Source organism: Schistocerca piceifrons, chromosome 4 (assembly GCF_021461385.2).
Source record: "Schistocerca piceifrons isolate TAMUIC-IGC-003096 chromosome 4, iqSchPice1.1, whole genome shotgun sequence".
NCBI lineage: Eukaryota > Metazoa > Arthropoda > Insecta > Orthoptera > Acrididae > Schistocerca > Schistocerca piceifrons.
The window spans coordinates 467,444,744-467,467,194 of record NC_060141.1 but is presented as its reverse complement, the minus strand read 5'-3'; the positions used below and the strand labels follow the sequence as shown (position 1 = coordinate 467,467,194).

General features: G+C 46.2%; 1 protein-coding gene across 1 annotated transcript in view; it reads left to right on the top strand.

The window, feature by feature from the left end:
- The first annotated feature begins 1,282 nt into the window (after positions 1–1,282).
- The window catches only part of LOC124795915 (proton-coupled amino acid transporter-like protein CG1139), a 104,693-nt gene continuing 83,524 nt past the window's right edge, over positions 1,283–22,451 (top strand). Inside the window, exons 1-2 of the mRNA XM_047259995.1 lie at positions 1,283–1,351; positions 10,237–10,364. Of these exons, the coding sequence (XP_047115951.1) occupies positions 1,283–1,351; positions 10,237–10,364 (197 nt within the window). The remainder of the gene's footprint in view (positions 1,352–10,236; positions 10,365–22,451) is intronic.

Below are 22,451 nucleotides of genomic sequence, written 5' to 3'. Positions count from 1 at the left end.
GACTGTGAAAGTAAACTATTCTTAAAATACATAGTTTCGACACCTGTCGCGACGAAACGCCATCCATTCGCACTCAAGCCAAACAGAGGGGCATGAGATGTGAATAACACGGTTTCTGCAAAGGGTACCAAATACAGAAAACCTAAAAAATGCATTCGGAATTAAGCTCGGTATAGATTTCGTAGTTAATGTCAGGCGCTGTTTACTGATTAGAAATATATGTTGTATCATGATCTGTATTTCAAATCAATAGATTTTTATCGTATTACCGACAACTTTTATTACGATTTGTAGTTCGTCGTCGAAATATACTTAACTATAAATATGGCCATCTGACGAATTGCTTGCATAAGTTTGAATGGAAGATCATGGGCAAATAAAAATTTCAGAATAATGCATCACGACTGGAAGCTGTTTTTGCTCATATCTTCGTGCACCGGTAAGAAATGCAAGATTATGCAGTATGGTAGAGGAACGAACACGTAATTAGAAAAGGAAGGAAGAATAAGCTATAGGGTCCCACCGAGAAGCCAGGTCATTATAGGCGGAGCACAAGCTCGCATTGTTTAAGGAAAGCGACCGCGGCCTTTCCAAAGGAACAATGATTGTTGTGTTAAGTGACTTAGGTAAACTACGGGAAACTTAAATCTTGTTGGGCAGACCGTTATTTGAACCCAGCTCCTTCCGAAGGCGTGTCCACCACAAGCAGTTTCTCCATTAGTAGAAACAGAGCAACGCAGCTGCGAATGTGGACGGTTTGGGAGTTTTATCCTTCGATGTATTGCAACATAAAGCAGCTATACGCTTAGACAACGTTTATGTTAAGAATATCAAATAAATCTCAATTTCTAACATAGTAAATGGGTTGGAATGGGCGAAGGAAGAATTTTGAATAAAAATAACCACTGGTGTTGAACATTCTCCTAGATATGGGTATCATTTTGCTTAAACTAAAGCATGTCACAGTATTCTAATGAGAACTGAAAAGATGTGAGCAATGAAACTGTGAAACCTTTTTAAAGATTGTATAGGAAGATTAAAACTGAACAGTAAGATATTATGCGGACGACCCGACGAAAAAGTCTGTGTAGAACTGTTACCAAATACTCTTCTGAGAGTCACCATTCTAACAAATCTCGTAATGCGTGTAATGGATACGAAACATCCAATTTCTATGGTTCTGTAACTTGATTTTTGCCCTGCTCTTGTCAGGACTAAAACATCGAATTTCTGTTTCAGAGAAGAGGTCTGAAGTGTTAACTCACTTAGCGTCTATACGGAGATGAGCCAGGATAACCCAGCCTTTTCGGACCAGTCACCGCACGAGAATGGCGGCGGCGGCAGTTTGCCGGTGAGTGTAAGAGTTGATGTGGACTGTACGGCTAATTTAAAGAGTGCAAATTGCATCCATATACACGAGTACTGCATATTAAATGCTTTTTAAAATGACTCCAGGGCTGGATATCAGACGTTAAGGAAAAGTGAGGAGGAGGCTCACAGATTAGGTAAACTAAAGGATTAACGTCATTTTTTGTTTTCCTCTTTGGATTGAAGGAGTGGTCTTTTTCTGCTTCTGTACATTTCTCTTTCTTTACTCTCTCTGCCTTTTCGTCTTCCTCCTACGAGTCTCCTTCAGAGCTACTTCTTCACCGCTCTCCACACTCCCCGGACTTAAGCCGTCTTCACTACAACTTGACTCCTAAATAGAAGGAATCACTTCGTGGTGTTCGCCTCAGTATTGTTACAGATATTCTTCGAGCAATAGACCACTCCACAAGGACTATCAACTCAACTGTCAGTGCTAAGGGTATCCCACGACTCGCACATCGCTGGCAACAATTATACACTCCTGGAAATTGAAATAAGAACACCGTGAATTCATTGTCCCAGGAAGGGGAAACTTTATTGACACATTCCTGGGGTCAGATACATCACATGATCACACTGACAGAACCACAGGCACATAGACACAGGCAACAGAGCATGCACAATGTCAGCACTAGTACAGTGTATATCCACCTTTCGCAGCAATGCAGGCTGCTATTCTCCCATGGAGACGATCGTAGAGATGCTGGATGTAGTCCTGTGGAACTGCTTGCCATGCCATTTCCACCTGGCCCCTCAGTTGGACCAGCGTTCGTGCTGGACGTGCAGACCGCGTGAGACGACGCTTCATCCAGTCCCAAACATGCTCAATGGGGGACAGATCCGGAGATCTTGCTGGCCAGGGTAGTTGACTTACACCTTCTAGAGCACGTTGGGTGGCACGGGATACATGCGGACGTGCATTGTCCTGTTGGAACAGCAAGTTCCCTTGCCGGTCTAGGAATGGTAGAACGATGGGTTCGATGACGGTTTGGATGTACCGTGCACTATTCAGTGTCCCCTCGACGATCACCAGTGGTGTACGGCCAGTGTAGGAGATCGCTCCCCACACCATGATGCCGGGTGTTGGCCCTGTGTGCCTCGGTCGTATGCAGTCCTGATTGTGGCGCTCACCTGCACGGCGCCAAACACGCATACGACCATCATTGGCACCAAGGCAGAAGCGACTCTCATCGCTGAAGACGACACGTCTCCATTCGTCCCTCCATTCACGCCTGTCGCGGCACCACTGGAGGCGGGCTGCACGATGTTGGGGCGTGAGCGGAAGACGGCCTAACGGTGTGTGGGACCGTAGCCCAGCTTCATGGAGACGGTTGCGAATGGTCCTCGCCGATACCCCAGGAGCAACAGCGTCCCTAATTTGCTGGGAAGTGGCGGTGCGGTCCCCTACGGCACTGCGTAGGATCCTACGGTCTTGGCGTGCATCCGTGCGTCGCTGCGGTCCGGTCCCAGGTCGACGGGCACGTGCACCTTCCGCCGACCACTGGCGACAACATCGATGTACTGTGGAGACCTCACGCCCCACGTGTTGAGCAATTCGGCGGTACGTCCACCCGGCCTCCCGCATGCCCACTATACGCCCTCGCTCAAAGTCCGTCAACTGCACATACGGTTCACGTCCACGCTGTCGCGGCATGCTACCAGTGTTAAAGACTGCGATGGAGCTCCGTATGCCACGGCAAACTGGCTGACACTGACGGCGGCGGTGCACAAATGCTGCGCAGCTAGCGCCATTCGACGGCCAACACCGCGGTTCCTGGTGTGTCCGCTGTGCCGTGCGTGTGATCATTGCTTGTACAGCCCTCTCGCAGTGTCCGGAGCAAGTATGGTGGGTCTGACACACCGGTGTCAATGTGTTCTTTTTTCCATTTCCAGGAGTGTACACAATCCTGTTGACTACTTTGAAGGACAGTAAAGCTTTGAAACATGTATGTGTCTTTTGTAAGTTGTAAATAAATAGTTGCCACTGTTCAAGTTTCAACCCTCGTACTGTGTTACTTTTTTTCATTTCTCAAATAGTCGTCGTTCTGCCATGTAAATAAAAAAAATAAATGAATCAAACCGACTCTTTTCACTTTTCTGCCACTATCCAGTCATCAAAAAACCAAATACAGGTAACCGATTATCTGGTTGCATGTTGCATAGATCATTTGAAAGTCTTTTTTTCTAAATTTCTTTGGATCAAGTTGGTTTTCGAATATCTTTACATGATCAGTTTTAACATTAATGAACATATTGTTTGTCATTGCTACTCAAGAAACTACGCATAAAAATTAGCTTTTTTCAGGCCGCAAGCTTTTAATTAGAAAATTCTCTGGTATAAAAGATTTGTCCAGAACAAATGATTGTACAGATAGGATAGAATATGTACGGGGTGATTCCGTAATAATGCTACAAACTTTCAGGGAAGATGACGAAAGGTAAATGTATCAGTTTGAGGTAAGTTACCCTGATCCGGAAAGAGCCGAGTCGAAAGTTATAAGCAAAAGTCGTTCTGATACCCCTGATCGTGGGATACACGTACCGATAGTGTTGTTGCTGAGATTACAGGGTAGGAAATCCGACGAGCACTTGGGTATAGAGATTGGGACAATAAATCAAATAATTCAATGCAGATGGCGTACTGTGTACTGACATGAACAGTCCTGGTGTACAGTATCTGTATTGTAGTAGACTGCGGTCTGTATTTACAAGCTTAAGTCTAAAATAGAACAGCCCGAACCATATGAAGCGACACCCGGTGACGGAACTTGCAGGCATGATTTTCGTGTGTGAGCAAGCAAGAAAAAGGAAGCAGCACAGGGTGCGGGGAATTGTAGAGAACCTAATATTCGCAGAAGATATCCGGCTCACGTCATGGTTCGAAGATTAAGTGACGACGAACTACACCGACCGCAGGCGAACAAAATGCAGTGCTTGCTCAAGTGGAAGAGGCGCCTGCTACCAGCTCTCGCTCAGATGCACGTGAAATGAATGTTTTTCAGAGTACTGTGTGGCAAGTATTACAGGAAATGCAGCTGCACCCCTACCAACCAAAGTAAGTGCGTGCTTTGACTTCTGCTGACTTCGGATCACGTTTCGTGTTCAGCCAGTAGTTCTTACAGCGCCTTAAAGTCGATCCTCACTTTCCTGCATATGTACTTTTCACAGGTGAAGCCTGTTTCACGAAAGAGGGAGCGCAAAATAGCCACAATAGTCATATTTGGGTCGATGAGAATCTCCACGCCACAGTTGTGAAAAGTCATCAATACAGATTATCTGCCAACGTGTGGGCGGGCATAGTCAACGATTATGTTCTAGGCCCGTATGTTCTTCCTCCCGGTTTAAGTGTACCAGTGTGCACACGTTTATCAGAACCATACTACCCAGGTTCCTGGAACATATCACACTTGTAATTCGTCAACGTATGTGGTTCCAACATGATGGAGCCCCACCTCACTTTGGACTGAGGTCTCGTGAACCCCTGGATCAAACATTCCTTGAAAACTGGATAAGCGGAAAAGGTTCTGTTTCGTGGAAAGCACTTTCTCCTGACCTCACACGACTCGACTTCTTCTTGTGCGGTCATGTGAGAATTCTTGTGTAAGAGACGTCTGTCGATACTGAAAAGAATCTCATGGCGAGATTTCTCATTACCTGCGACACTGTTTAAACGACAAAGGGGATTTTAGAGCGGGTGTGACAGAAATTTGTGCGACGATGCCATGCCTACACTGACGACATTTTGAACAACTGTTGCAAATGCAGCAACTTACGAAACTTGTGCAGGTAAATTGAATTCATCATTATTGTACCGTGGACTTAAGATTTTCGGTCTCTCTGATATCAAGTTACTTGCGCCATTGCTAGTCCATCAACACGGGACATTATCTGAGGGTATTAGAAGTGTTCAGCGGGAATTCTGTACGCCGTTATCAGCATACGAAAGTTGTGGCCTTAGTTCCAGCGCTGCGCTAGTCTAAGGTGGAGCCCTATATTCAGGGTGGTTCAAAAACAAATGTACACATTTCGCGATTGAAATTTATGGATAAACAGAAGAGTAAATGTTAAACAAAGTTTTGTCTGAAACTGCTTGATTTCCAAGTTATGGTGCATAATGTCATTTGTGATATGCCTTACATCAGGGGCCAGTACAACCTTTTCGCGCGTCGTTCAAAAATGGTTCAAATGGCTCTGATCACTATGGGACTCAACTGCTGAGGTCATTAGTCCCCTAGAACTTAGAACTAGTTAAACCTAACTAACCTAAGGACATCACAAACATCCATGCCCGAGGCAGGATTCGAACCTGCGACCGCAGCGGTCTTGCGGTTCTGGACCGCAGCGCCTTTAACCGCACGGCCACTTCGGCCGGCCTTTCGCGCGTCGTGTTCGGCTGCATATCGACTGATGTTGCTTTGCCGACGGTGCACCTGCACATTCAAGTCGGAAGGAAAAACAGTATCTCAAAGCTCCTTACCGCGAAAAGTGGCCAGATAGTGCAGGACCAGTCGCTTGGCCCGCCAGATCTCTGGATCTCAACCGCTCGATTTTGTCTTTGGGGCTGTCTCATGAAACTCGCGGATGTGCGCAATTGAGAATGTAGCGCAACTACAGCAGGGGACTGAAAATAGCTGTGCAACTCTGCAGAGTGAGATTAACGGAGCTTGCAAATTTCCGAGAGCGGTAAGAAGTCGAGCACGTTATTGTCTTCGTCTACATGGACATCATTTTGAAAATGTCCTGGAGTAAACGGACAGTACAAAGATGAGTTGAATTTCGTGTCGTTGCTTTCTGAGAAGAATTAAAATGGCTCTGAGCACTTTGAGACTTAACATCTGCGGTCATCTGTCCCCTAGACTTAGAGCTACTTAAACCTAACTAACCTAAGGACATCACACACATCCATGCCCGAGGCAGGATTCGAACCTGCGACCGTAGCAGTCGCGCGGTTCCGGACTGAGCGCCTAGAACCGCAAGACCACCGCGGCCGGCTGAAAAGAATTAACTTTATGTTATTGTGTTGGACTTGTGATGCATACTTTACTGTATAACTCCGAAATAAAGCAATTTCAGACAAAACTTTAATTTTTTACTCTCACGTTGGTATATATATCACACTCACGAAGTGTGTGCAGTTAAATTCGAATCAGCCTGGCTGGCTCTGAGCACTATCCGACTTAACTTCTGAGGTCATCAGTCGCCTAGAACTTAGATCTAATTAAACCTAACTAACCTAAGGACATCACACGCATCCATGCCTGAGGCAGGATTCGAACCTGCCACCGTAGCGGTCGCTCGGCTCCAGACTTTAGCACCTAGAACCGCACGGCTACTCCGGCTGTCTCGAATCAGCCTTTATAATACAGGGTGATTCAAAAAGAATACCACAACTTTAGGAATTTAAAACTCTGCAACGACAAAAGGCAGAGCTAAGCACTATCTGTCGGCGAATTAAGGGAGCTATAAAGTTTCATTTAGTTGTACATTTGTTCGCTTGAGGCGCTGCTGACTAGGCGTCAGCGTCAGTTGTTGCTAAGATGGCGACCGCTCAACAGAAAGCTTTTTGTGTTATTGAGTACGGCAGAAGTGAATCGACGACAGTTGTTCAGCGTGCATTTCGAACGAAGTATGGTGTTAAACCTCCTGATAGGTGGTATATTAAACGTTGCTATAAACAGTTTACAGAGAATGGGTGTTTGTGCAAAGGGAAAAGTTCTGTACGGCCGAGAACGAGTGATGAAAATGTAGCACGCATCCAGCAAGCATTTGTTCGCAGCCCAGGAAAATCAACTCGCAGAGCTAGCAGAGAGCTGCAAATTCCACAATCAACTGTATGTAGAGTCCTACGAAAAAGCTTAGTTATGAAACCTGAACGTCAACTACCCGAGGCGATGGATCGGCCGCCAGGCAGCCCGTGACAGAGCACTTCATCACTGGCCAAGAAGCCCTGATCTTACCCCCTGCGATTTTTTCTTATGGGGGTATGTTAAGGATATGGTGTTTCGGCCACCTCTTCCAGCCACCATTGATGATTTGAAACGAGAAATAACAGCAGCAATCCAAACTGTTACGCCTGATATGCTACAGAGAGTGTGGAACGAGTTGGAGTATCGGGTTGATATTGCTCGTGTGTCTGGAGGGGGTCATATTGAACATCTCTGAACTTGTTTTTGAGTGAAAAAAAAACTTTTTAAATACTCTTTGTAATGATGTATAACAGAAGGTTATATTATGTTTCTTTCATTAAATACACATTTTTAAAGTTGTGGTATTCTTTTTGAATCACCCTGTATTGTAGAGGTGCAGGTTAAAGGCTACGATGTCTCTGGGTAAACACCACATACGGTATAATTCTTACTGCTCGCTGTTATGCAATCAGTACATTGTGTCTAAGTGAAGAGCTACCCCAGAAAATTATTAAGCAATTATTATAAGCAAAACATTTTACGAGGGCGTTCTACTTGTTTCCAAGAATTAATTGATTGAGCAGCCAAGTGGTATATATGTTCTAATTCAAGTTCTCATCAGTATGAACATCAGTGGTACATCAGTTGTTGGTATGCATCTATCGCTAAATTTTCTCAAAATTTAGGTAGAGTTCGTCTTCAAAGAACCACTTCACAATTTCTTCTGTTGCTCTTTCTGTAACGAGATTCATTGCAACACTAATATCGTTTGCAAAAAGTGATTGTGCGGCAAATTCACAATATATGTTTGAGCTCCAGAATCCGCCATTAACTGTTATACTTATATGTATGTGGTGTCTGTTCTTTCGGACATGTCCATGTAAGTATATACACTACTGGCCATTAAAACTGCTACACCAAGAAGAAATGCATATGATAAACGGGTATTCTTTGGACAAATACATTATACTAGAACTGACATGTGATTATATTTTCACGCAATTTGGGTGCATAGATCCTGAGAAATCAGTACCAGAACAACCACCTCTAGCTGTACTAACGGCCTTGATACGCCTGGGCATTGAGTCAAACAGAGCTTCGATGGCGTGTATGGGTTCAGCTGCCCATGCAGCTTCAACACGATACCACAGTTCATCAAGAGTAGTGACTGGCGTAGTGTGACGAGCCAGTTGCTCGGCCACCATTGACCAGACGTTTTTAATTGGTGAGAGATTTCGAGAATGTGCTGGACAGGACAGCAGTCGAACATTTTCTGTGTCCAGAAAGGCCCGTACAGGACCTGCAACATGTGGTCGTGCATTATCCTGCTGAAATGTGGGATTTCACAGGGATCGAATGAAGAGTAGTCACGGGTCGTAACACATCTGAAATGTAACGTCCACTGTTCAAAGTACCGTCAGTGCTAACAAGAGGTGACCGAGAGGTGTAACCAATGGCACTCCAGACCATCACGCCAGGTGATACGCCAGTATGGCGATGACGAAGACGAATACACGCTTCCCATGTGCATTCACCGCGATATCGCTAAACACGGATGCCACTATCATGATGCTGTAAACAGAACCTGGATTTATCCGAAAAAATGACGTTTTGCCATTCGTGCACCCAGGTTCGTGGTTGAGTTCACCATCGCAGGCGCTCCTGTCTGTGATGCAGCGTCATGGGTAACCGCAGCCATGGTCTCCGAGCTGATAGTCCATGCTGCTGCAAACGTCGTCGAACTGTTCATGCAGATCGTTGTTGTCTTGCAAACGTCCCCATCTGTTGACTCAGGGATCGAGACGTGGCTACCCGATCCATTAGAGTCATGCAGATAAGATGCCTCTCATCTCGACTGCTAGTGATACGAGGCCGTTGGGATCCTGCACGGCGTTCCGTATTACCCTCCTGAACCCTCCGATTTCATATTCTGCTAACAGTCATTGGATCTTGACCAACGCGAGCAGCAATTGTGCGATACGATAAACCGCAATCGCGATAGGCTACAATCCGACCTTCATCAAAGTCGGAAACGTGATGGTACGCATTTCTTCTCCTTACACGAGGCATCACAACAACGTTTCACCAGGCAACGCCTGTCAACTGCTGTTTGTGTATGAGAAATCGGTTGGAAACTATCCTCATGTCAGCACGTTGTAGGTGTCGCCACCGGCGCCAACCTTGTGTGAATGCTCTGAAAAGCTAATCATTTGCATATCACATCATCTTCTTCCTGTCGGTTAAATTTCGCGTCTGTAGCACGTCATCTTCGCGGTGTAGCAATTTTAATGGCCAGTAGTGTAGTTCTGGCAACCGCAGCCATGACCTTCTTCTTCTGTGCGGATGCACATATATTCCCCGAACTCTTACGGGACTTGGTAAGAATGTCTTCCACGAGTAATGAGTGTGTTGGGGTGGGACACTACGAATGTAGTGCGTGGACATACAAGGTGAGAATTTGGATCTCGTGGGAGGCGTGCGCGAGATAGTCTCTGCAGTCGCGATATTCTCTGTGCCCTCGGTGGCTCAGCTGGATAGAGCGTCTGCCATATAAGCAGGAGATACCGGGTTCGAGTCCCAGTCGGGGCATACATTTTCACCTGTCCCAGTTAATAGACATCAACGCCCGTTAGCAGCTGAAGATATTAATATGATTCTAATCATTAACTCTTATGTTTCTTACACAATTACAGAAAGGAAAAAAATCTTAGGTGTGGCCCAGACGTCACATATTTATTTTCAGACCCCAAGGAAAACCTACATCAAGATGGTCGGGTACAGATTTGAGCCCAGCTCGTCTCCAAAACCAGTCCAGGTTTGCACCAGGTTACTAGTCTTAGTGTTGTGTATACTGCCAGAGAGGAGACGGGCACGGGACGCTCTGTTACTGACGACTGGTGCGACATAACGCGTATGCCTTTGGCCCAGGCTGCTACTGATTTCTGATGGTCTCCGTTGGCAGGGGTCCGCGACTTCCAACGACAGGAGGAAGCGCTCTGTCGTCAGTCTCACTGGTGGCGACCGGGACAATCTCAATGACAGCGGTGCGAAGGCGACGCCGGAGTCTGATCAACCTCCACCGTACAACAGGTAAGCCAATGAACGCAACAAACCTTAACGGTTTAGCAATAATAATAATTTGTTATCACATTTTATCATCAAGCATGTATTAGAAAATGCGTCTGAATGTAGTCAACGTCTTTACAAACCGTTTTGCTCTAGAAGATGGTCTAAAAAATTTAGTCAGATTAAGTTTCACCTGACAACCTCTTGTGAAATAAGTAAAATTATTAAATCTTTGAAAAATAAATGTACTGTTGGAGTAGATGACATCTCTAATAACATATTAAAACAATGTGGAGCAATTACAGCTGAGGTTTTGAGTAGCATGTGTAATGCATCAGTAACTCAAGGTATTTTCTCAGATGGGTTAAAATATGCCATTGTCAGGCCCCTCTACAAAAAGGGGGACACCATAGATGTGAATAATTATCGTCCAGTATCCTTGCTTACAGCATTTTCTAAAATCTTCGCTAGAGGAATGTTCTCAAGAGTGGTTAGCCTTCTCAACAGTAATGGGATACTTAGTAAACCACAGTTCGGATTTCAAAAATGCTGTTCCACTGAGATGGCAATATACAATTTCACTGTCCACATAATAGAGTCTTTAAATACTAATATGTCACCAATAGGAATTTTCTGTGACTGGTCCAAAGCATTTGATTGTGCGAACCATGGAATTATGTTACTGTGCTATGGTATAAATGGAATAGCATATGAGTGGTTTAAGTCGTACCTACAGAATAGGAAGCAAAAAGTTTCCTTATATGGGTCAAGTGATTTAAATAAGTTTGCCACTTCATCTAACTGGGGTGAAATTACATTAGGTGTTCCACAGGGTTCCACCATAGGTCCCCTTCTGTTCTTAATATAAGTGAACGACCTCCCTTTCTATCTGAAATAGCCTGCCGGAGTGGCCAAGCGGTTCTAGGCGCTACAGTCTGGAACCGCGCGACCGCTACGGTCGCAGGTTCGAATCCTGCCTCGGGCATGGATGTTTGTGATGTCCTTAGGTTCGTTAGGTGTAAGTAGTTCTAAGTTCTAGGGGACTGATAACCACACAAGTTAAGTCCCATAGTGCTCAGAGCCATTTGAACCATTTGAACCTGTCTGAAATAGGAAGCTGAACTGACACTGTTTGATGATGATACAAGCATCATTATTAATCCAGTAAAAGAAACTACAATTGAAAATGATACAAATAAGGTCTTTGGAAAAGTCATTAATTGGTTTTCTGCAAATGGGCTTGCTCTAAACTTTGAAAAAACACAGTGCATCCAATTTTCTACTGCAAAAAGTACTACGTTTTTGGGTATACGCATAGATGAGAATCTCAATTGCAAAATTCATATTTTGGATCTTCTAAAGCGTCTAGGTTCAGCAACTTTTGCAGTCAGAATAATTGCCGATTTTGAGGATATATAAATTAGTAAGCTAACATACTTTGCATACTTTCATTCTCTGATGTCATACGGAATAATATTTTGTGGTAACTCAACATTTAGACAAAAAGTATTCACTGCTCAAAAGAAAGTGGTTATAATAATGTGTGGGGTTCATAGTCGTACATTTTGTAGGCATCTTTTTAAAAGATTGGGAATTCGTACAACAGCCTCACAGTACATTTACTCACTAATGAAATTTGTTCTCAACAACATGGACCAGTTTAAAAACAACAGTGACTTCATGATTATAATACCAGAAAAAAGTAAGACTAACACTACCCTTCACTTAACCTATCCTTGGCACAGAAAGGGGTAAAATATTCTGCTATAAAAATTTTTGACAAATTACCAGATGAAATAAAATGTCTGACAGACAGCAGTAATAGCTTCAAAAATAAATTGAAGTCATATCTCCTTGACAACTCCTTCTATACCATAGATGAATCCTTGAATAGGAATAAATAAATCTATAAACATATATATATTAAAAATGTTGTTTCGTATGTGCGTTTCTTGTGCACTTGACACGTTCCACATCATAACGGCTATTGTACCATGCGATTGATCAATGGAACACGCAATAAACCAACTAACTGATAACAAAATTTTAATTTTCGTGGCTCATGATTTGTCCAAAATTTTTCATCAGGTTTGTTTATTTTAAATCCAACGCCGTTAATTAAACTGGTTTGTGACTGGAATCCCAATTATACCGTCCTTGGATTACGATTTTTGAACACATCAAAATTATTTTCAAGTGTGATTGTTACCAAGTGGGGTCACGTTGCCCGTTGGGATAACTGATGGCCACTTGTTACGAAGAAGCTTTTACTGCTAACAGTAGCAGCTTACAAAACCTCTAAAGTCGCTGCAGAGACTGCATGTAAATCTTTCACTTTTGATACTGGCATTCCTGAGTCATTGCGGGGCTTGCAATCGTTCACTGTGTCAATATACTTGTAATCACATGTTGCATGCACAGAAGATTTTGGGACCTGCGAACCTGTGGCAGAACAGCTCGTCACTTGAGGAGTTATATTAATGGTTCTGTGTTATTAGGCATATAATCAGGACTGGAATTTGAGTTGCCGATTTTTCACTAGCCCGTAAGGAAGTGAGCTCAAGCGTCCAAGAACAAGGAAGATCACTGCCGACAGCCGGTTCCAGGACTTACCAAGTCATGTTGACAGACATGCAAGGGTGATATTGAAGTCTGTCGTAGCCAACAGCCTTGGAAGCTGTAACTCTGGTGACTATGTGAAAAGTGTATTGTAGTGTGTAGTGACGTAACAAGACTGTTACGCCACTTGAAGTAGCCGAAAGAAAGGCACGCGTACACACACGCCGACGGGCGTGGATTCTGGAACAGGATAACTATTGAATGGTAGCAAGAAAAGTACGTAGCTGCTTTATACTTAACTTTAATGATCCTTGTGATACATCTCTCTTGACTATACAAATGTGACTCGTAAGATACATGCACTGTTACAATTGGCGCCTTGCTAGGTCGTAGCCATGGACTTAGCAGAAGGCTATTCTAACTGTCTCTCGGCAAATGAGAGGAAGGCTTCGTCCGTATTGTCGCTAGCAATGTCGTCGTACAACTGGGCGAGTGCTTGTTCGTATCACGAGACCTGCCTTGTGGTGGCGCTAGGTCTGCGATCACACAGTGGCGACACGCGGGTCCGACATGTACTAAATGGACTGCGGCCGATTTAAGCTACCACCTAGCAAGTGTGGTGTCTGGCGGTGACACCACATTCCTCCCCCGCAAATCGGCGAACGGTCGTGAGATAAGGCTTCCGCCCGCCGTGGGGAGGACCCCATGTTGACGTATGCGATGAGGTGGGGAGCCTAACAACAGGCGAGGCTGTGCCACCCGCACCTGGCCATTCGGTCCGAGGGGAGCTAGGAAACGCCTGAAAACCTAGTCCAGGGTGCATGTCAACATGCGGTGTATGCGCCCGTAAAGAAACAGGAGGGGCCGAAGGGTCGACCTCCATTGCGTCGGGGCAGCCGACGCGCGATGACATCATGTGATCCGGAGCGGGCGGGAGTTCCATGGCGGAGGACAGCTGGTCACGGGAAGCGATCGGCGGCGCGTGACCCTGGGAGGCGCTTGGCGGCTGCAGCGAAGCGTCGAATGCGGGCGGCGCCGGCCGGAGTACCGGCGGCTGCGGCGGCGGCGGCGGCGGCGGCTGCTGCGGCGGCGCGTCGCCATGGGGCAAAATGGAAGGCATCGTCGGTAACACCTGGGGATGAGGCGAGCCAGTAGATGGGTCCCCAGGGCGCTGACCGGACGGCACCGTCGCTGAAAGCAGACGGGGAGCGGCAGAACCCGTGCGACGACAGAGGCGCAGCTGATTGAGATGCCGACGCACCTCACCAGAGGCCCCCAAAACCAAATACATCGCGCGGCCGAGGCAGCGAAGAATGCGCCCTGCGAGCCAACGCCGTGGACCGCGATAGTTGCGATAGAATACAACGTCGCCTGGAGCAAAAGCAGGAGTCTGCCGCTGCACAGAAACCTGATGCGGCGGATGCAGCAAAGACGAAGACAAAAAGAGCAACAATGCGTCATCCCGAGAATGCGACTCTTTCAATTTCAACATCTGCGACTTGAAAGTCCGGACCAATCGTTCAGCGGCACCGTTGGACTGAGGCGAAAACGGCGCGGACGTCAGATGTTGAATACCATTGGCCTGGCAGAATGACTGAAATTCTGCGGACATGAAGTGTGGGCCAGTGTCGGAAACAATAGTCTGCGGAAGACCTTCAATGCAAAAGATAGCAGACAACGCTTGGATGGTGGCGGAGGACGTCGTGGAAGACATCCGGACAACAAAAGGAAAATTACTGAAGGCGTCGACCAGAACCAACCATCGAGCATTCCAGAATGGACCAGCAAAATCAATGTGCAAGCGTTGCCACGGGGAAGTGGCTTTTGGCCATGCAAAGACTTTCCGCAGCGGTGCGGATTGTTGTTGGGCACACGCCATGCAAGAAGAACACATATTCGTAATCGCAGCATCGATTCCGAACCAAGTACAGTGCTGACGAGCAAGTTGTTTCGTTCGCACTATACCCCAATGTCCGTGGTGAAGAAGCCGTAAAACAGAGGACTGTAACGAACGTGGGACCACGACTCTGGACTGATCATTAGCAGAACGCAACAACAAAACACCATGTCGAACAAAAAGTCTCTCCTTGTGAGCAAAAAATCGGCGAACCAACGGATCCTCGATCCGAGACTTTGACAAAGGCCATTTCGTAGCAACAAAACGCAAAACAGTAGCAAGGACAGGGTCAGCAGCTGTGGCTGTAGCTACACGACGAAAATCAATCGGAAACGATTCGACCACTTCATCGGTTTCCGAATCAATGAACATGCAAGCAAGTTCGGAAGAATCGAATGCTTTATCCTCAGCAACAGGCAAACCGGACAACGCATCGGCGTTTCCGTGCTTAGCAGTGGACCGATACAAGATATCGTAGCGGTACTGCGAGAGGAAAATAGACCAGCGAATGAATTTCTGCGCTGTACGCGGAGGTACAGGCTTGTTCGGATGAAAAAGCGATGTCAAAGGTTTGTGGTCTGTGATGATGGTAAAGTGACGACCATGCAAGAAATCATGGAACTTAGTAACACCAAACACGAGAGCCAAAGCTTCTTTCTCTATCGGCGAGTAATTTCTTTGCGCAGACGAGAGCAATTTGGACGCAAAGGCAATAGGGCGATCATGCGAGCCAACTTTGTGCGCAAGCACAGCACCGATCCCGAAATCCGATGCATCTACCATCAACAAAAGGGGTTTCTGGGGATCGAAAGGCGTGAGGCAAGTATTAGAAAGCAACGCCGATTTCAACTGGCGAAAGGCGCGTTCGCATTCGGTCGTCCAGACGAACGGAACACCTTTACGGCGTAAGCGATGAAGCGGAGCTGAAATGGAAGAGGCATTGCGCACATATTTATGATAATAGTTAATTTTACCCAACACACTCTGTAGCTGTTTCACATTGCGAGGGGAAGGTAAATCTTGTATGGCACGGAGGTGCTCTGGACTCGGATGTATGCCTTGGGCATTGATGACATGGCCCAGGTATGGTAAGTCACGAGCAAAAAACACACATTTGTCCTTCCTCAAGCGAAGACCATTTTGTCGCAAGACCTGAAATAACGTTCGTAGGTTCGCAAGATGATCTTCTTCCGTCTGTACAGAGATCACTATATCGTCCAGATAGTTTGCTGCAGTAGGGACCGACGCACAAATAGTTTGTAAATATTGCTGAACCAATGCAGGGGCGGATGCACACCCGAAGGGCAGTCTTTTGAACCTGTACAATCCAAGATGCGTGTTAACCACCAATACACGCTGGGATTCATCGTCTACCGGTATTTGCAAGTACGCATCGGCTAGGTCCAACTTTGAAAAATATTTTCCCGGGCACAGTTTAGCAAAAAGATCTCCCGGGCGGGGCAAAGGAAAAGTAGCAGTCACTAGTTGTGGATTCACTGTGGCCTTGAAGTCCACGCAAAGTCTCAATTTTCCGGAAGGTTTTGGCAAAATTACTAAGGGTGAGGCCCAGAGAGAAGCTTGCACACGTTCAATTACACCCTGTGATTCTAGATCGTTTAATGTTCTTGCGACCTCATCATGCAATGCGTGGGGAACATTGCACGCTCTGAAAAATTTCGGTTGCGCGTTTACTTTCATTTCCAAATGTGCTTCATAGTTTTTAGCGCAACCTAAGCCCGGTGCAAAAATGTCTGCAAATTCGTCACACAGACGAGAAACACTGTCTGAAGGCACAGTTTGATTCACTGATAGGACCTGATTTACAATAGACATGTTAAACAATTGAAATAAGTCTAAACCAAACAAGTTCACTGCAGAAGAAGAACGAAGAACGTAAAATGACACAAGTTTTGTTTGTCCTTTAAATGTTACAAGAAGAGTGCACTGTCCTATCACAGGAATTGTCTGTCCGGAATAACTTTTTAACTGAACATTTGCGGCACGCAACGGAGGTGCGCCCAGTTGTTTGCACGTGTCGTGATTGAGCAATGAAACTGCAGCTCCGGTATCGAGCTGGAATGGTATCACTTTGCCTTCAAAGTCTAAGTCCACAAAAAGTTTATTGTCCTGCTGACGACAAGAGCGACTGTTTTGTGCAATTTGAACAGACACTGGTACAGAATCACTTGCTAATTGACGTGATTTCCGGCGACGTCGACGCACAGTTTTTGTGGGACGAACACAGTCACTGTTAGAGAAAGTGGCACTGGACGAATCGGAATTAACTACATGAATGTCCATGGGCGAAGGTCCACGATCCTGAGTGTCCTTGGGTCGATTCCGGCGCGAAGCAAAGGGCCTGGAATGATTGTGATTATCTGATCGGAGCTTTTTCTGGCAAACACTTTGAACATGTCCTTTCATATTGCAGAAAAAGCAAATAGCTTGGCGTGACGGGCAATGTTCACGCGAATGTCTAGTAGCACACCGCGGGCATGATTTCACTACATTTGTGGGCTGGCGCGGCACACGTGGCTTAGAGCGCGGCGGCAGCTGCGTTTGTTTGCGCGAGGGCAGTTGACCGGGCCGTGCAGCTCGCCCGGCAGGCCGGTTAATGTTACACACTGCTGGCGAAGTTTCAAAAGATTCCTGAGCACAGTCAAGTGTGTCTTGTCTATCCAATATGTCTATCACTTGTTGAAGGGAGGGATTAACTAGTTTCAAAATTTGCTCCCGTATGCGAACATCAGAAACGTTCTGTGCAATTGCATCGCGTACCATTGTATCTGAATAAGAAAGGCCACAGGCACAGTCAAAGGCACAGTCCGTAGTAAGTCCTTGCAATGTTGCTACCCACTCCCTATTAGTTTGACCGGCCGTACGTTTTGTACGAAAAAACGTATATCGTTTTGCAACCACATTAACTGTTTCTTTGAAATAGGCATCTAAAGCAGACAAAATTTCCTCGTAGGACAGAGTTGCTACGTCGCGTCGGGGAAACAATTTCACTATCACACGGTAGGTGGACACACCGACACAAGAAAGCAAAAACGGCTGCCGCTCATTACCTTGAATTCTGTGGGCGGCGAGATGGAAGGCGAACTGGCGGGACCATTCCTGCCAAGTCTCGTGGGTTTCATTAAAACTGCGAAACGGTGGTGCAACGGCAGGTTGTGGCTGCGGTACCGGTGAAGCGGCAGCCGCCGCATCGGTTTGAATGGCACGTTGACCCTGGACGAGCTGTCCAAGGGCATCCAATAACGCCTGCGTCTGCTGATTCTGCAAGCGATAAAATTCGGACAGTACATCTGGCGAAGCCATGACACAAATGTAAGCAATCAGAAAAAACACGTTTCCTTGAAGCCTCGTTGCCAATCTGTAGTGACGTAACAAGACTGTTACGCCACTTGAAGTAGCCGAAAGAAAGGCACGCGTACACACACGCCGACGGGCGTGGATTCTGGAACAGGATAACTATTGAATGGTAGCAAGAAAAGTACGTAGCTGCTTTATACTTAACTTTAATGATCCTTGTGATACATCTCTCTTGACTATACAAATGCGACTCGTAAGATACATGCACTGTTACAATTGGCGCCTTGCTAGGTCGTAGCCATGGACTTAGCAGAAGGCTATTCTAACTGTCTCTCGGCAAATGAGAGGAAGGCTTCGTCCGTATTGTCGCTAGCAATGTCGTCGTACAACTGGGCGAGTGCTTGTTCGTATCACGAGACCTGCCTTGTGGTGGCGCTAGGTCTGCGATCACACAGTGGCGACACGCGGGTCCGACATGTACTAAATGGACCGCGGCCGATTTAAGCTACCACCTAGCAAGTGTGGTGTCTGGCGGTGACACCACATAGTGCATTACTGCGCGCAAACAGCTGGCTTGCAACATCTCTGAACAATAATTTCGTCGATTCTAATCATGAATTCTTATCCGAGAGCGTAGGTTTTGTTAGTGTCGGTAAACATGCACGTTTCGGACGGGACTGATAGGTGATGAGGTCATGCAATCAGGGTCGATTAAGTACACTGTTGATGAATGACGTCCTTGACGCTTCAGCCGAATGTGTCACATGTTTAGCACGAACGCAAGTCTACAGCAGAGAAATTCAAATCTAAAACACCTTAAATTAAGGAGATGCTTGTCAAACTTCGTATCTCCCTTAATAAATCATTTTCTACGTCTCGTCCCTTCTCTTCCAATTCTACCGTACACACATCCTGTTCTATCCATCCCTCAATCTCAGGTTCATCCCAAAATAATTCATTAAATATTTCCTTGCCCCAGATTCATTCCTTCCCCTCTAAACCTCTAGCAGTTTAAAACTTCTCTCGTTTCCACAAATACGGCAGTAACGTCCGTAAAGTTCTACTGCATCAACGCCAGTCACTCACACTAAACTCACACTCCACCTTCATATAACAATCTGTACGAACTTCATTACTCAAACTATCGCCATCCACACTATTTATGTCAGCCCTCTCTAAATTTTCTGTTAATTTTTCCACACCTTTCACCGATTCACTACCAACAGCATGCACACCTTTACTGTTTCTCTCCTCCAAAATATCGACACTTGTACCTTCAACAAAATTACACATCAATTCACTGTTAAACACTTTATCTTCCTGAAATAATACATCGATGCCTAAGCCATCATTACCATAAATATTCATCTCAGCAACCTTATCTGCTGATACACCATTTAAATCACTACATAAATTCACCTCAGAAACCTTACTTTGCTCCGTCGAGAAAGTAACTTTACATGAATCGCACACACCTTTATCATCCGCCACTACACCACACAAATTGCTGCTACCTTGTCGTGTAACTGTGGAGTTATTACAGCCTGACGCGATCGATAGTATCGGCCACTTTGACTTCCAATAACTCATGCACTAATTAAGTTACATGCCTGTAATTCATACCAATTTAGGTTTACACTAATAGCTTTCTAAAGACACGTAGATCGACGAAATCGGATGAATCGTTTAGATTTTGGAAATTCGTTGCTGGGTGTTACTTGTATAATTTATCGTCAGATACTAAACTTTAAACTAATAAATACACTCCTGGAAATTGAAATAAGAACACCGTGAATTCATTGTCCCAGGAAGGGGAAACTTTATTGACACATTCCTGGGGTCAGATACATCACATGATCACACTGACAGAACCACAGGCACATAGACACAGGCAACAGAGCATGCACAATGTCGGCACTAGTACAGTGTATATCCACCTTTCGCAGCAATGCAGGCTGCTATTCTCCCATGGAGACGATCGTAGAGATGCTGGATGTAGTCCTGTGGAACGGCTTGCCATGCCATTTCCACCTGGCGCCTCAGTTGGACCAGCGTTCGTGCTGGACGTGCAGATCGCGTGAGCCGACGCTTCATCCAGTCCCAAACATGCTCAATGGGGGACAGATCCGGAGATCTTGCTGGCCAGGGTAGTTGACTTACACCTTCTAGAGCACGTTGGGTGGCACGGGATACATGCGGACGTGCATTGTCCTGTTGGAACAGCAAGTTCCCTTGCCGGTCTAGGAATGGTAGAACGATGGGTTCGATGACGGTTTGGATGTACCGTGCACTATTCAGTGTCCCCTCGACGATCACCAGTGGTGTACGGCCAGTGTAGGAGATCGCTCCCCACACCATGATGCCGGGTGTTGGCCCTGTGTGCCTCGGTCGTATGCAGTCCTGATTGTGGCGCTCACCTGCACGGCGCCAAACACGCATACGACCATCATTGGCACCAAGGCAGAAGCGACTCTCATCGCTGAAGACGACACGTCTCCATTCGTCCCTCGATTCACGCCTGTCGCGACACCACTGGAGGCGGGCTGCACGATGTTGGGGCGTGAGCGGAAGACGGCCTAACGGTGCGCGGGACCGTAGCCCAGCTTCATGGAGACGGTTGCGAATGGTCCTCGCCGATACCCCAGGAGCAACAGTGTCCCTAATTTGCTGGGAAGTGGCGGTGCGGTCCCCTACGGCACTGCGTAGGATCCTACGGTCTTGGTGTGCATCCGTGCGTCGCTGCGGTCCGGTCCCAGGTCGACGGGCACGTGCACCTTCCGCCGACCACTGGCGACAACATCGATGTACTGTGGAGACCTCACGCCCCACGTGTTGAGCAATTCGGCGGTACGTCCACCCGGCCTCCCGCATGCCCACTATACGCCCTCGCTCAAAGTCCGTCAACTGCACATACGGTTCACGTCCACGCTGTCGCGGCATGCTACCAGTGTTAAAGACTGCGATGGAGCTCCGTATGCCACGGCAAACTGGCTGACACTGACGGCGGCGGTGCACAAATGCTGCGCAGCTAGCGCCATTCGACAGCCAACACCGCGGTTCCTGGTGTGTCCGCTGTGCCGTGCGTGTGATCATTGCTTGTACAGCGCTCTCGCAGTGTCCGGAGCAAGTATGGTGGGTCTGACACACCGGTGTCAATGTGTTCATTTTCCATTTCCAGGAGTGTATATTGAAAATCTGATTACACCATCAGAATCGTCGTGCAAATAATAGTGAAGTACATTATTCTTTATGAGAAATCATGATTCATCTGGCTACTGATAATTTCTATACGAACTGTGAAATGTCTGCCATTAAGGTTTCACAAAGTCCGCCATGCGGCCGATGGACCACGTAGTCCAGCCGTTGTGCGGCATCACGCGCCTGCTAACGAACCGCGCCTTGCCGAGCGGCCCGAGCGGTGGCCGCCAACTCTGAACTTGGAATGTTTCCAGGGCGCGATGACTCGCCCGTTACCTCACGAGCTCCATATGAGCATGTCTGTACAAGGGCCGATAAAAAAGTTGGCGTCTGATGGCGTTGCTGCAACGTATTTGATAAAGCTCTGTATAAAGGAAAGTACTGCCATCCTTTTCCGCTGCGTTTGCCGCCGTCTGTAGTTCAGGACTGGCTGAAGCCGCGTCACTTGACATTAGCAGCCAGTGTGGACTCAAGTGTTAAGTGTGAAGCATGGGAAGTGTTGTGTATCTTCGAAGTTTTCAGTAGAATAATACCTCAGTGCTGTGGTTTTGGCTGTTCGTTTTGAGAATTCCTTCCGAAGGGACAGATGCAACAAGAAGGAGGATATTGGTCGCAATGGGAAAGGTTGGAGGAACTCGACTTACCCATTCAGTTAATTTTATTCGTTTCTGGCACTTTGTCTTTGTCCCCTTTTTTACATTTCTGTTGCTTAGTTTCCAATCCATTCTAACAGCAAAAAAAAGTCACAATAGCTAAATGGATGGTTTAATGGTAATTTAATTACAAAACAGAGATCTTCAAGATAAAACTGCCACTGTTGGCACATAAAACGAAAAATAGTGAGTGGTACTGTACAAACTTATAATGACTCATAAAAAAATTTGACTGACTGTACATTATGGTTTAAACTTATATTTACGATGCTCACAATAATAAATTGTGCTTTGATCCACACAATATAACGTACATTTTTTTTTCTCCGTCCAAGTACTGAACGAACGGCCTTTAACTCGGTAGCCATTAATGTTACCAAGAGACTATTGTTACTGTTGCAACCTGGCACTTATTCTACACTCTATTAATACGAATACAGTTGTTACTGTTTCTTACGGTCCACTTTTGATCGTAGGCCTAGTTTTATT